This window comes from Nematostella vectensis, chromosome 7 (genome assembly GCF_932526225.1).
Source record: "Nematostella vectensis chromosome 7, jaNemVect1.1, whole genome shotgun sequence".
Taxonomy (NCBI): Eukaryota; Metazoa; Cnidaria; class Anthozoa; order Actiniaria; family Edwardsiidae; genus Nematostella; species Nematostella vectensis.
The window spans coordinates 9015805-9029842 of NC_064040.1; the positions used below are offsets into that span (position 1 = coordinate 9015805).

Sequence of the window (14038 nt, forward strand, 5' to 3'; positions counted from 1 at the left end):
AGTCGCATTTTTGTTATTGTTTATGATGCTTCAAAAAGCCGAAGTGAGACTGTTCTAAAACAAAACATAATCTGCAACGAACAATATTACAGACAATGACAATCAAATCGGCGGCTATTCGACTCTCAATTTGATCATGGGAAGGTATCGAGAAATTTTTAGTGGTCAAAACCACAGAAAGAACACCGCATTTGTCGACTTTGTACTGTACAATATCGAATGTCACCCCCTAGATCTGGACATTATTGCTGTAAGTATCTAACAGGCTAATCACACCCACTACCTTCAGGGCCCTGTGAGTATCTAACAGGCTAATCATACCCGCTACATTCAGGGTTCTGTAAGTATCTAGCAGGCTAATCACACCCACTACCTTAGCGCCCTGTAAGTATCTAACAGGCTAATCATACCCACTACCTTCAGGGCCCTGTAAGTACCTAGCAGGCTAATCATACCTACTACCTTCAGGGTCCTGTAAGTATCTAGCAGGCTAATCATACTCACTACCTTAGGGCCCTGTAAGTATCTAGCAGGCTAATCTTACCCACTACCTTCAGGGCCCTGTAAGTATCTAGCAGGCTAATCATACCCACTACCTTCAGGGCCCTGTAAGTATCTAACAGGCTAATCATACCCACTACCTTAGGGCCCTGTAAGTATCTAACAGGCTAATCATACCCACTACCTTCAGGGCCCTGTAAGTATCTAGCAGGCTAATCATACCTACTACCTTCAGGGTCCTGTAAGTATCTTGCAGGCTAATCATACCCACTACCTTAGGGCCCTCTAAGTATCTAACAGGCTTATCATAACCACTACCTTCAGGGTCCTGTAAGTATCTAGCAGGCTAATCATACCCACTACCTTCAGGACCTGTAAGTATCTAACAGGCTAATCATTCCCACTACCTTCAGAGCCCTGTAAGTATTTAACAGGCTAATCATACCCACTACCTTCAGGGCCCTGTAAGTATCTAACAGGCTAATCATGCCCACTACCTTCAGGGCCCTGTAACAGGCTAATCATACCCACTACCTTAGGGCCCTGTAAGTATCTAGCAGGCTAATCATACCCACTACCTTCAGGGCCCTGTAAGTATCTAACAGGCTAATCATACCCACTACCTTTAGGGTCCTGTAAATATCTAGAAGGCTAATCATACCCACTACCTTCAGGGCCCTGTAAATATCTAGCAGGCTAATCTTACCCACTACCTTCAGGGCCCTGTAAGTATCTAGCAGGCTAATCATACCCACTACCTTCAGGGCCCTGTAAGTATACGCAGGCTAATCATATCCACTACCTTCAGGGTCCTGTAAGTATCTAGCAGGCTAATCATACCCACTACCTTCAGGGCCCTGTAAGTATCTAGCAGGCTTATCATACCCACTACCTTCAGGGCCCTGTATGTATCTAGCAGGCTAATCATACCCACTACCTTCAGGGCCCTGTAAGCATCTAGCAGGCTAATCATACCCACTACCTTCAGGGCCCTGTAAGTATCTAGCAAGATCATCATACTCACTGCCTTCCGGTATGGCCACGGTAAAGGCGTCACTCACGAGGCCCATCGCCTTAAAGGAGTTTGCCAACAGTCTCATAGTGTAGTTTTGGTTGTGTCTCAACTCCTTCACCAAAAGTGGGGGATTCTTATGGCGAAATTGAAGAGCTGTCCAGTCAGTGCCTGGCACAGTAATGCTCTTGTAAAGGACATAGTAGCCCGCATGGTACTGCTGTTTGGTGTCGGGAAATGTAAAATGCACGTTAACGCTGGTTGTTGAAGTCGAGGAACTCGGTTCTGGTTCGACACTCACAAATTGTGGGATTTCACAGAAAACTACAAAAAGAGAAAAAAAGATAGCTTTGTTTCACAGGTACCCGTGAAAGCAAAAATAAGTTCAAATAAAATTAATAAGGGAAACATCTCGAAAATGTCAAAATTACCTAAGGAATTATAATTTTTACATTGCAAGGCCCAAAATAAAGAACAATGGTGTAAAAATTAACTTTTCTTACGCCGCTCATAGAACTCGTTAAATTCGTTTGCCGCGGACTTGGTCCATAAGGTCACGCGATTTACAGACGTGGCGGTTCGGACATGCCGTCGGTAAACACTTTGACTGTTCTAACAGATGGAACCTATGCAAGTTTGCTTCGTTTGGAATTGTTTAATAATGCTTTAGATTATACCCGTTCACAGTTCCTTATTGTTGCTCTTTTAGTTTTAACGCCAATGGTTGAAAAATATAATTTCCGGTTTGTTTAAAATCACAAGTCTATTCGAACTCCGAACAAGCTTAAAAGCTTTTATGTTAAATCTACAATTACTTTCAGGTTAAAACTAAACTCACAATGGTCATCGTCAGCTTGGCAGCCCGCAATACTCCCCTTAGAGCCAAGAAGAATTCCTTCTTCTAGCAACGTCTTTATCTTCAAGGGGAACGACCACGATCTGTCACGGAAATTGATTCTAACATCCTTTTTGGTTGATGAATTATCGCTCCTGAAAACATAAAATAACTGATTGATTTTTCATAATTTAAAAAATTAAATTATTATCTTTTTAAATCACTTAAGATTTTCTTTTTACATTTTTTCGTTCATCATTGACATCATGGAATGTAGATAGTATCTGGCTAGAAGTTTCTAATAGAAAGTGAATGCTCAGAGGATGGGGCGAACATGTTTCAGTACAGGGGGTTCTCGAAAAAGACCACTGATCGATATGAAATCAAAATACAAATCAGCCGACTGGGAATCCTGTGGTGTGGACACAAAAAAAATGCATCCATATCCACTATATGAAACTCGCGCATGCGCTTTAAACACAGCTGATCGATATGAAATCAAAATACAAATCAGCCCACTGGGAAGCCTGTGGTGTGGACACAAAAAATTGCACCCACTATATGAAACTCGCGCATGCGCTTGAAACACCGCTGATCGATATGAAATCAAAATACAAATCAGCCCACTGGGAAGCCTGTGGTGTGGACACAAAAAATTGCACCCACTATATGAAACTCGCGCATGCGCTTAAAACACCGCTGATCGATATGAAATCAAAATACAAATCAGCCGACTGGGAAGCCTGTGGTGTGGACACAAAAAAATTGCACCCACTATATGAAACTCGCGCATGCGCTTAAAACACCGCTGATCGATATGAAATCAAAATACAAATCAGCCGACTGGGAAGCCTGTGGTGTGGACACAAAAAAATTGCACCCACTATATGAAACTCGCGCATGCGCTCAAAACACCGCTGATCGATATGAAATCAAAATACAAATCAGCCCACTGGGAAGCCTGTGGTGTGGACACGAAAAATGGACTATATGAAACTCGCGCATGCGCTTAAAAGACCGCTGATCAGCATGAAATCAAAATACAAATCAGCCGACTGGGAAGCCTGTGGTGTGGACACACAAAAAAAATGCATCCATATCCACTATATGAAACTCGCGCATGCGCTTAAAACACCGCTGACCGATATGAAATCAAAATACAAATCAGCCGACTGGGAAGCCTGTGGTGTGGACACAAAAAATTGCACCCACTATATGAAACTCGCCCATTCCCCTAAAACACCGCTGATCGATATGAAATCAAAATACAAATCAGCCAACTGGGAAGCCTGTGGTGTGGACACGAAAATGGACTATATGAAACTCGCGCATGCGCTAAAAAGACCGCTAATCAGCATGAAATCAAAATACAAATCAGCCGACTGGTAAACCTGTGTTGTGGACACGAAAAATCGCATCCACTATACGAAACTCGCGCATGCGCTAAAATGACCGCTGATCAGCATGAAATAAAAATACAAATCAGCCGACTGGGAACTTGCTCTACGGTCGATTATTTTTGTGAGAATTTTTATTATTAGTTTTATAACTACAGTGGGACCTGGATTTTACAATATGCCTCGGTAGAAAGAAAATGTATCGTAAAATCGAGGTATCAATGCAAAGGAGTCCCCGATTTTACGATATCAAGGAAAATCCATTAGAGATATCGTTGTGGCGTGGTCGGGTTAATTATCAACTTTTACAAAATAATAATATGGTAACTCTGCTCTGTGTGAGAATGTACAGTTACTCATACTCTGTAAGAATGTAAATTTGTCTCTTTGTTGATAGACAGAATCAGTAATATCGTTGTATCGAGGTCAAAATTACTCTAGGGAGAACGGATTTGTATCGTAAAATCGAGCATATCGTTGTAATCAATATCGTAAGATCGAAAGATCGAGGTAACTTCCGGCATACTGTATTCCGCCGGGAGAAAGGAACGTCATCGTAAAATTGAGGTTATCGTAAAATTCAGTATCGTAAAATCCAATTAATCTCAAATTATGTGCTGTTAGTAAATATATTTTTTAAAAAAGCATAAATTATCATAAAGCAACTTACCTCAATACCAAAGCGTCAATGATGTTTAGGTTGTCCTTAAGCTTGAGAAAAAGTAGAGGTCAGCATTATTTTCATCAGCATCCCAACAATCATTATCATCAAAATCATTATCATCAAGACATCAATAAGACAGGGACGGTAAAGGAGGGTCCCTGTACGTTTCACGGGTTTCAAAAATCGGAAATCACGATTCACGATTTTTAAAGAGCGTTCACGGATCACGAAAATAACCCTTATGCCTGGTGCACATTAGCAGGGTCTGGATTGGAGAGTCTGCATGTCGTTAGTCAGTTAAAATTTCCATAATTTGTCGGTAGTCGGTAAGAATTATCGGTCTATTTAGAATTGATTAGTAATTAATACTTTATTGATAATAAATAAAATTTAGATTAATAATTGACAAAAATGTAACAGGAAATACATAGTACAGATTCTGAAATGGCTGAATTTAAGTAGATTGACCAATGGAAGTAAAGCGTAAAAATACGGGATACGGGAAATAATCAAATGTCGGTAGTCGGCAAACATTTTTTTGTCGCTAGTCACTATTTTTTTTAATGTTTTGTCGGTATTCGGTTACTTTTTAAGCCGTTTGTCGCTTGTCGGTTAACCCCATCCAGACCCTGCACTAGTAACATAATGACATAGTCGCGTGCACCCTATGTTCATATGTTCAAGTGTCAGGGCCCGCGGAGCGGGCGTGATCTTGGTATTGCCAACTCTTTGGCCATAACTGACCGCGGAGCCGCGGCGGCCATGTATGTCTTTCCTCTCGCCGATTTCTGGTATTGCTCGGGCAATACCGGCAATACCGGTTCCGCGGTCCCTGAGTGTGGATGGTTCGACATTTTGACATTAGCCCAACATAACATCCATGTCTTTATGTTAAAAGAATGCGCGCGCCTATGTCGTTATGTCACTATTGTGCACTAGGCATTACCGTCGCTGATAAGGCAGCACCAGCATAGCCAGTTTGCCCTAGACTCACCAGCAAGAAGGCCGGTTCAAATAGTTCGCGATTTATGTATTCGTTTCCTTTGTTATTGTAGGAGTGGGACTCTGGGAAGATGTTATCTTACCTGTTGTTTGAGCGCGCCGTCCCCCTGTGATGGGTTAAGAAAATCCAACGTGAGAGTGACCTCTGTCGAACCTCCGTTATCTGCCACAGAATAATTTATTGAAAACCGATCAAACCACTATTTTATGCTCCAGCTCAATATAAATCCATTTCCATTGGCCAATTTAACCAAGTAACTGAGAAACTATCAATCAAATTTCATTAATATACTATCAGACTTAAATCGTGGATGGTTATTTTGCAGCTTCCTCGCAAACAAACCGGGGGCAGTTATTTGGCATTCACAATCCAGTAGTCCAGGATACGTATTAAGCCACGTTTTATCTATGCAATGCAAACCTATATGCACCTAAATACATTTTTTCATGGTTTTCGCATTGTAAAGTGCTTATGTTCAATATCTAAAATATTAATAAAACGTTTTTATGCTGTAAGCGCTCATTCTTTGCCATAACCATCCTCGGTCATATCTGACTTGCTGTCTTCCTCGCTCTCTTGCAAGGAGAAGATCAAAAAACCTTTTTGCTTATTCTGCGTCATCAATATCATCAGGTTGCAGCCTGGATTTAGTCGCATTTTTGAGAAATCGAGTGCCTTAACTTTTTCTGAATTAATGTTTGCAGCCAATTTCTTCCCTTCCACTTTCTGACCAGCTTGAATTTAACATTGCCGTTCCTTCCTTTGCTCCTTCTTTCTTCGGTTTTCTGGAGGGGGGGGGGGGGGGCACCGAACATTTGGGGAGGCGTAAGTCCACAAATCTACAAGTAAGTCTACAAATCGCCAAAACGCCTCACGCTTTCGTCAACCACATGCCTGGAACCTTTTTCATTGGGTAAGAAAGCAGTATTTTTCCTTTTCATTGACTTAGAAAGCAGTGCTTTTTACTTTTTCATTGGTTAAAGAAATGAGTTTTTTTTTTCTTTTCATTGGTTAAGAAAGCAGCATCATCGGAAACCCAGGGGTATTTCCCTGAGGGAAATACCCCTGGGTTTCCGAACGGTATTTCCCTGGGGGAAATACCCCTGGGTTTCCGAGGTTGAGAAAGCAATCAGTGAATAGTCAAAATTTGAGTTAATAAAGAAAGTCATACAGAGAGACCTCCTTGAAACACGTATGTTTTTAAAATTGGAAAAGGGATTTTACAGTCCACAATGTAGAGCCAGGTTTTTTATACACATCTGAAACTTCCCACATAACCGGGATTTGAGCAAGAGAAGTAAAAGTGATTTAAAAGCAAAGCCCTTTATTCTGTCGCACAAGGCTTTGGATACACCCATTGCAAAAAGGTTGCACTCAAAATCCAGGTGTCGTAACCCGCAGTGACTCACGGTCAACGGTCGCTGAAAGCCACGTGTTTGGTGAATGTAGCAGCTTTACAAACACTGATTTAGTTTTATCTTCTAATTTATTTGATGGATTTTCCAAGTACAACCTCATTCAATGTATAACACCCGAGGGGGGGGGGGGGGGGGGAGGGACTCTCCAGAAAAGAAGACGGGGGTGGTCATCCTATCTTTTAGGGTATTAAATTCGACCAGCTGCTTTTCCTTAGGGGGTGTTAAACGGTTTTTTTTATGCTATCTCTTAGGGTTCAAAATTCATTGTACCACACCCAATTTGCTATCTCTTAGGGGTAAGAATTTCTGTTGACCATACCCAAAGCGCTAGGCTTAAAACTGACGATCACCCCTTCTGTTATTATCGGAGTCCCCCCCCCCCCCGGGGGGAGGTATAATAACAGTCAAAACTAAGTATTCTTACCTGTTATTTTCCTCCAGGGAGCGTTTAACGTGCCTTCGTCCACCTCGCTGGTCCAGAGCCTAATCTGGTCGAAACACGCGGCAGACAGCCTGTACGGTACTGCCTTCGTGCTTATTTCATCACTTTTGTTAAGGCAAACAGAAACCTTATCCACACGACCACCATCAAGAAAGACCTTGATAATATTCGGGCTCCACACAAATGACATAAAGAACCAACGGTCATGTCTTTTTGTTGAAATGGTCTTATAGCAGACTTTTGATGAAGTGACAACATAGACTTTTATCTCAGATGCCGAAGCCCGTATCCAAACGCCTGTATCCGTGTCACGGCCGCGAGATTTGGCGAATAAATAGTGATTGCTCTGTTCCTTTATCTTTATCAACGCTGAAAATGATATTTGGCAATTGTGTGGATTTGACAGACAGTCGCCTAGGTTACCAAGGTCTGCATATCCGCCGTCTTGAAAACAGACTCCCTTCGTACCGTCAGGTGAGTCGTAGCGTATTTCTCTATTAATAGTCATGCCATGCTCATTTAGATCACCATCGAAGTTCCAAGCGTAGGGCGTGACAGTTTGATTTACGTCTGATAGTGATAGAGGGAGGTGTTAATAAGCTAACGTTCACATCAAGCATGTGAAAACGTCAAGTTTCACCTACAACACACCACACCGCATCAAACTACGCCAGGTGAAACCATGCAATCCAACACAACACCGCATCACCCCACACAACAGCACACTATACCATTATACCCCGTGACACCACAACAAAACACACAATATCACGTCATGTGACATTATACCACAACACACCATATCAAACAGCACCGAAACGCACCGCGCCTCACCACGCCACAACACATTAGACCACACCATGTTACATACCACAAAATGTTACACAGCAACACTGCAAGTGGCACCACACCACAACACACAACGCCACAATACACCACACCATAACACAACACACAAAACCACAACACACAACACAATACCACACAACAACACAATACCACACAACAACACCACACTATACCACAACACAACAGAACACACAATACCACACCACAACAGAACACACAACACCACACCATACCACAACACACAACACCACACCATACCACAACACAACACACAACACCACACCACAACAGAACACACAATACCACACCACAACACACAACACCACACCATACCACAACACAACACACAACACCACACCACAACAGAACACACAATACCACACCACAACAGAACACACAACACCACACCATACCACAACACAACAGAACACACAACACCACACCATACCACAACAGAACACACAACACCACACCATACCACAACACAACACACAACACCACACCATACCACAACACAACACACAACACCACACCACAACAGAACACACAATACCACACCACAACAGAACACACAACACCACACCATACCACAACACAACACCACACCATACCACAACAGAACACACCACACCACAACAGACCACACAACACCACACCACAACACCACACCACAACAGAACACACAACACCACACCACACCACAACAGAACACACAACACCACACCACAGCAGAACATCACAACAGAACACACAACACCACAACAGAACACACAACACCACAACAGAACACACAACAACACGCCACAACAGAACACACAACACTACACCACAACAGAAAACCACAACAGAACACTCAACAACACACTACAACAGAACACCATACACACCCCTCAAAAATGGCTCAAAATAAACTTTTCATTCATCCCCCTCCCCCCGATAAATGACCTATCAGCACACACGTCCCGTTATTAAAATTATTTAGCTGAAGCACAGGCGCAAACACCCTTGGCCGCCAAAAAGTGGGTTATATCTTATCAAAGGGTCGGCAAATACTCTCCTTGTTTTATGTGACACCTTTTCATACGTACCGGAGTCGCCATCTACGGGAAAGACAAACCAGCTAAAGCACGCAAACCACACAAGGGCAAATACCAAGGCAATCTGTAAAGATGAGGGACAGAATATTTTATTATAATTACAATGTCAGTTTGTCTTTTAATTTTCGATTTTGGCATATCATTATGTTTTTTACTTGTTACTGCTTATTTGAAAGTGTTCTTTAAACTCTTAGTAAATTTTACAAAGAGCTTTTTGATCTTCAATCTATTATAATTCTTAAGACAGTTTTCTGTTAGCATTCATGAAAAATCTCGGCAAAATGTACATGACAGCAATTTAGCTTTTATAATCCGAGGCGGTGTCTTCATACCAAAATCTATAGTTTTCAATGTTTTGAACAATAAAAATGAGTGGTGCAATGAGAAGACTATCAGATGAAGTGTTTTTGTGTTTAAACCGTTCATTTTATTCAATTCACTTATTTTGCCCAAAAATAGGGAACCGAAAAGGATAGATTTTTTGATTAGCAAATGAAATCTGATACTTGCTAATTCGTGCTTTCAGATGGAAAAAGATAATCTTGAGTTTAGCCATTGTTTTTCAAATGCAAATATACTTTCTTGTGTCATAAAACCCCCAAAAAGTTAGTTAGAGCAAGAGAACATAGAGTTGTGGTCAATTCAAGATTATATTAAAAAAATTGCGGCAAAAACGTAACGATGATTTTTGAAATATGAATTATCAGTGCAATTCCATTCTAATTTAAGAGAATTCAAGAGTTGAGGTAAATACACAAACACTGTCGAGTACCCAAGCAAACAAGAAACATTGTTAACGAATACACAAGGGAATTCTTTCTCTAGCAGTAACTCAGTAAAAAGTTTCAATTCTAGAGTTGTCTCGCTGAAATATTGCAAAGCCAGAAACAATGTAGGCAGAAAAATTCGTATATTCCGTCGATGGACTCGCATCCCCTTATTATTTTTTCTCTTAGCCGGGCTATGCAACAAACTTTGAAAAATTCCACCCCACCTTGCAAATAAAACCGTCGCTGACGAATTTTGGATTATTTTTACTGAGAATTCTCGCTTAACTAACTACTGCAAGGAGCAATACTTTTTTTCAAGAAGCAATTTAACTCTACAATTGGATTTCACTTCTAAATTCCTTAAAATGAATCATGAACACGCTAATAAGATTAAATCACTTAGAGAACATTGCCTTAGACTGAACCGGGACTTTGGGATTCGTTTCTGGATGGTCATGTAATAGGGCTGCCAAACATTTAGAAAGTTATTAATAAATTTCGATGCTCTAGTGCTCAAGAAACATTAAAAGTTATTAATTAAATCGATAAAAAATTACGGTGTAAAAAAGAATATATACTAACGTTTGTCTTCTCATTAGGCATTTTGAGTTTTCCCCCGAGATATGTTGAGCCCCTTAAACCATCTTGTTAGCGTTCAAATTCATACAAATACTTCTGGAAGAGATAATGACGCAAATAACAGGTGGAAAATGTTAGTTTTTCTCGTGTTTTAAAAACAATAGAAACCCCATCGAGTAAATGTGACTTATCACACAAATCTCCATGGGTTCCTAAAAAGGCTTAAAATAAGGGAAAATAACCTCTTTACTTTTCGCAATTTTCCATGGATGCTCGAAAACCTTCGTGCTGGAGTTTTGGGACACTATTTTTGTGTACTATTCGCGCTTTTCATGGAGTGGAAGGCATAAGTGTCAATATTCATTTCTTTTCTTTGAGTGAGCCACACAAGAATGCAAAACGAAGACGTGAGGGGGCGATACAAAAACATGATATCTTATTTCACTAAAAGACTTCACAAAATAACGGATTCAACATACCTATAACTTATTTTTGGTGATAACTTATAGGAATATCAAGGGGCCCGCGCACCCTTCAAAAGTGCCTAGCAGTGCGGCAAAAAAATAGATAAATTTTATAAACATAAAATAAATATAATAACGCGCAAGAAACAATTACGCGAGAACCTACTTAAACCATCAGAAATGAATACAATACATTAGATTGTCCTAATAAAACACTCTTATTTTTGGCACAAAGGTAAAACTGACTAACGACGTCACATGGTCGGAAGTTTTTTAAAATATTGGAACCAACAAACATATCTGTCAATTTTGAAGATTGAATTCTTCAATGTAAAATACTTTTCTTATTCATCTCTTTCAAGGGTGGGCTTATCTATGCGTAATGGGCTATGATAGGCATTTAGCTCTAAAAAAACAATTCGCCTTCCAACAACTCTTTTCGACGCGAGCTTGCAACCGACGTCAGGCGTGAAAAATGTAAACAAGATGACAAAAGTTTGTTCTTGTCCTCGGTTTCACGCCCGCGTCGGAGAGTTGTGGGAAGGTGCGGAGAAGGTGAATCAGTATCAGTATCTCGTAAAATACACTCGCTTACTTGCCAACCTTGAAAGATAAAAAAACCGGGAGTTACTTCAAATCCAAGAACTCCACAAGAAATTTTCGATGAATTTTCCTGGGAGATTACAGTAAATGTATTGGAAGTTTTGATTTTTTTTTGCAGGAAGATGAAAGGCTAATAATCGATAGTCTCCCGCAAAATCCGGGAGTACTCGTTGGGATACACTTTGGTTCAAGGGTTTAATACAACTTCTTTCTGGACCGTCTGTGTTACCACCAGTGTTAGCAATGTCAGAAAAGCAAAACAGAAAGCCTGGCACATAAACCTTTGGTTGTTTCATCAGAAAAGCAGGCGCAGAAAGCTTGGAAAAATATAAAGGACATATAAAGCCTGGCACAAATACCGTTGGTTGTCAAAGAAAAATCAGAAGAAAAAAAAAACACACACAAAAAGCCAGGCAAAGGCAGACATAACAATTATGGCAGACCTACCTTTGGTTGTTAAAGTGAAGTCCAACAGTAAGACTTTGTGCAGCCGGTTATTAAATAAAAGGCATTGAAAGAATCCTCCTTCCTTAAAAGCTCTGTTATCCCTTACGCCCTCCCACTTATTTCCAATAAGCCTCGTTTCTCTGTTTAGCCCATCTCCTTGCCTTGAATAAATATAACCACACTCTCCTGATATAACTCGACATGTTTTCAAGAGTACCCGAGATCTTGCTGGTTAAAAACTTTAAATGTCTTTGTTAACGTTGAGCATAATTTGTGTCCAAAACTGAAAACAAATTTTTGGAAATAAGACCCCTTTCTAAATTAGGCCTCCCTCTTCAATACATAAACAAGGTCCAGGGGCTTATTTAGCTTTAAAGGTACTGACTGCAATGCAATGTGAAGCATCTGTTTTAGTGTATCTTAGTGCCAACTTTTGGCGTCAATTTAGCATATCGAATTACACCCCAGTCTAAGAGTAAGAGAAGAAAAATGTTATTTTAACGATCAGTTATAACAAAAGCACATAGTGCACTAAACAGGGCTAAAGCTAGTACAGCGGCAAGGGGGGGGGCACATAATAATAATCGCAATAATAATAATAATCGCAATAATAATAATAATTGATAATCGCAAGTGGAGCCGTACCATTAAAAAAACGCGAGATTAATTTTCGCAGAAAAAAAATTGAATTTAAGTATACAAGCGAAAATTAGGCTGAATAATTTATATCTACAGAAATGGTATAATTTACACCAGTTATCTTTTTGTTGCTCCGACAAAGGGCTACTATAACATCAGCCAAACTGTACCTTACCTTGGGCTCGGTTGCCCATTAGGATTTATCTTCCGTTTGATCCTATCGCGTGCTGCTGTTATACTATCCAGTATTTCAATACTCAATCCTGTCTCTAATCTCCCCCTTTCCACCGACCGCCTCCAAGTTGTCCAGGGTCCTCTACTTTTTTTACCGTCAGGTTTTCATGTGAGTGTGGTCGATATTTTTGCCGGCAGATCCTGTGCGGATGATGCCATAACTTCTCTTTCAACACTGGTACACATTTCCCTTTTGGGATGGGGAGCGGGGTAGGCTTTTATTAGAAAGCCAATAGGTATAGAGCAGTCTTTATTCGGCGGGATCTCATGGCGGGATCGTATTTCTATGTCTACGTCTTAGTCCATGTCCCTGTCCGTGTCCATGCCCATGTCTACGTCTATGTCTACGTCCATGTCTATGTCTATGTCTATGTCTACGTCCATGTCTATGTCTATGTCTACGTCTATGTCTACGTCCATGTCTATGTCTATGTCTGTCTACGTCTACGTCTATGTCTATGTCTACGTCTATGTCTATGTCTACGTCCATGTGTATGTCTACATCCATGTCTATGTCTATGTCTACGTCCATGTTTATGTCTACGTCCACGTTTATGTCTACGTCCATGTCTATGTCTACGTCCATGTCTATGTCTACGTCCATGTCCATGTCCATGTCCATGTCCATGTCCATGTCCATGTCCATGTCCATGTCCATGTCCATGTCTATGTCTATGTCTACGTCTACGTCTATGTCTACGTCTATGTCTATGTCTACGTCCATGTCTATGTCTATGTCTACGTCTATGTCTACATCTATGTCTATGTCTACGTCCATGTCTATGTCTACGTCCATGTCTACGTCTATGTCCATGTATGTGTCCATGTCTACGTCTACGTCTACGTCTATGTCTATGTCTACGTCCATGTCTATGTCTATGTCTACGTCTACGTCTATGTCTACATCTATGTCTATGTCTACGTCCATGTCTATGTCTATGTCCATGTCTACGTCTATGTCTATGTCTACGTCCATGTCTACGTCTATGTCTACGTCTGTCAGTATATTTGTTATCTGCACATTTCAAGTATGTACTTCTATGTTCTATTAGTCGGCACTCAGTGTTAAGATATAGGGAATCAA

At 40.7% G+C, this 14038-nt stretch overlaps 2 protein-coding genes across 2 annotated transcripts in view; one reads left to right on the forward strand and one right to left on the reverse strand.

Moving 5' to 3' along the window:
* The window catches only part of LOC5512975, a 51851-nt gene extending 41156 nt beyond the window's left edge, over window positions 1–10695 (reverse strand). Inside the window, exons 1-7 of the mRNA XM_048730239.1 lie at window positions 10571–10695; window positions 9210–9282; window positions 7255–7842; window positions 5495–5574; window positions 4416–4456; window positions 2352–2503; window positions 1526–1837 (exon numbers count right to left, since the gene is read on the reverse strand). Coding sequence (XP_048586196.1) covers window positions 1526–1837; window positions 2352–2503; window positions 4416–4456; window positions 5495–5574; window positions 7255–7842; window positions 9210–9282; window positions 10571–10591 — 1267 coding nt within the window. The 5' untranslated portion in view covers window positions 10592–10695. The remainder of the gene's footprint in view (window positions 1–1525; window positions 1838–2351; window positions 2504–4415; window positions 4457–5494; window positions 5575–7254; window positions 7843–9209; window positions 9283–10570) is intronic.
* Window positions 10696–13336: 2641 nt separating this feature from the next.
* LOC125568300 (putative uncharacterized protein FLJ46204) lies at window positions 13337–14023 on the forward strand. Its single transcript, XM_048730240.1, has one exon. The coding sequence runs from the start codon at window positions 13337–13339 to the stop codon at window positions 14021–14023; it is 687 nt and encodes a 228-aa protein (XP_048586197.1).
* Window positions 14024–14038: the final 15 nt, after the last annotated feature.

What these genes read in the sequence shown, in the direction of transcription:
- LOC125568300 (XM_048730240.1), top strand. Translation starts at nt 13,337, where the DNA reads ATGTCTATGTCTATGTCTACGTCTATGTCTACGTCCATGTCTATGTCT.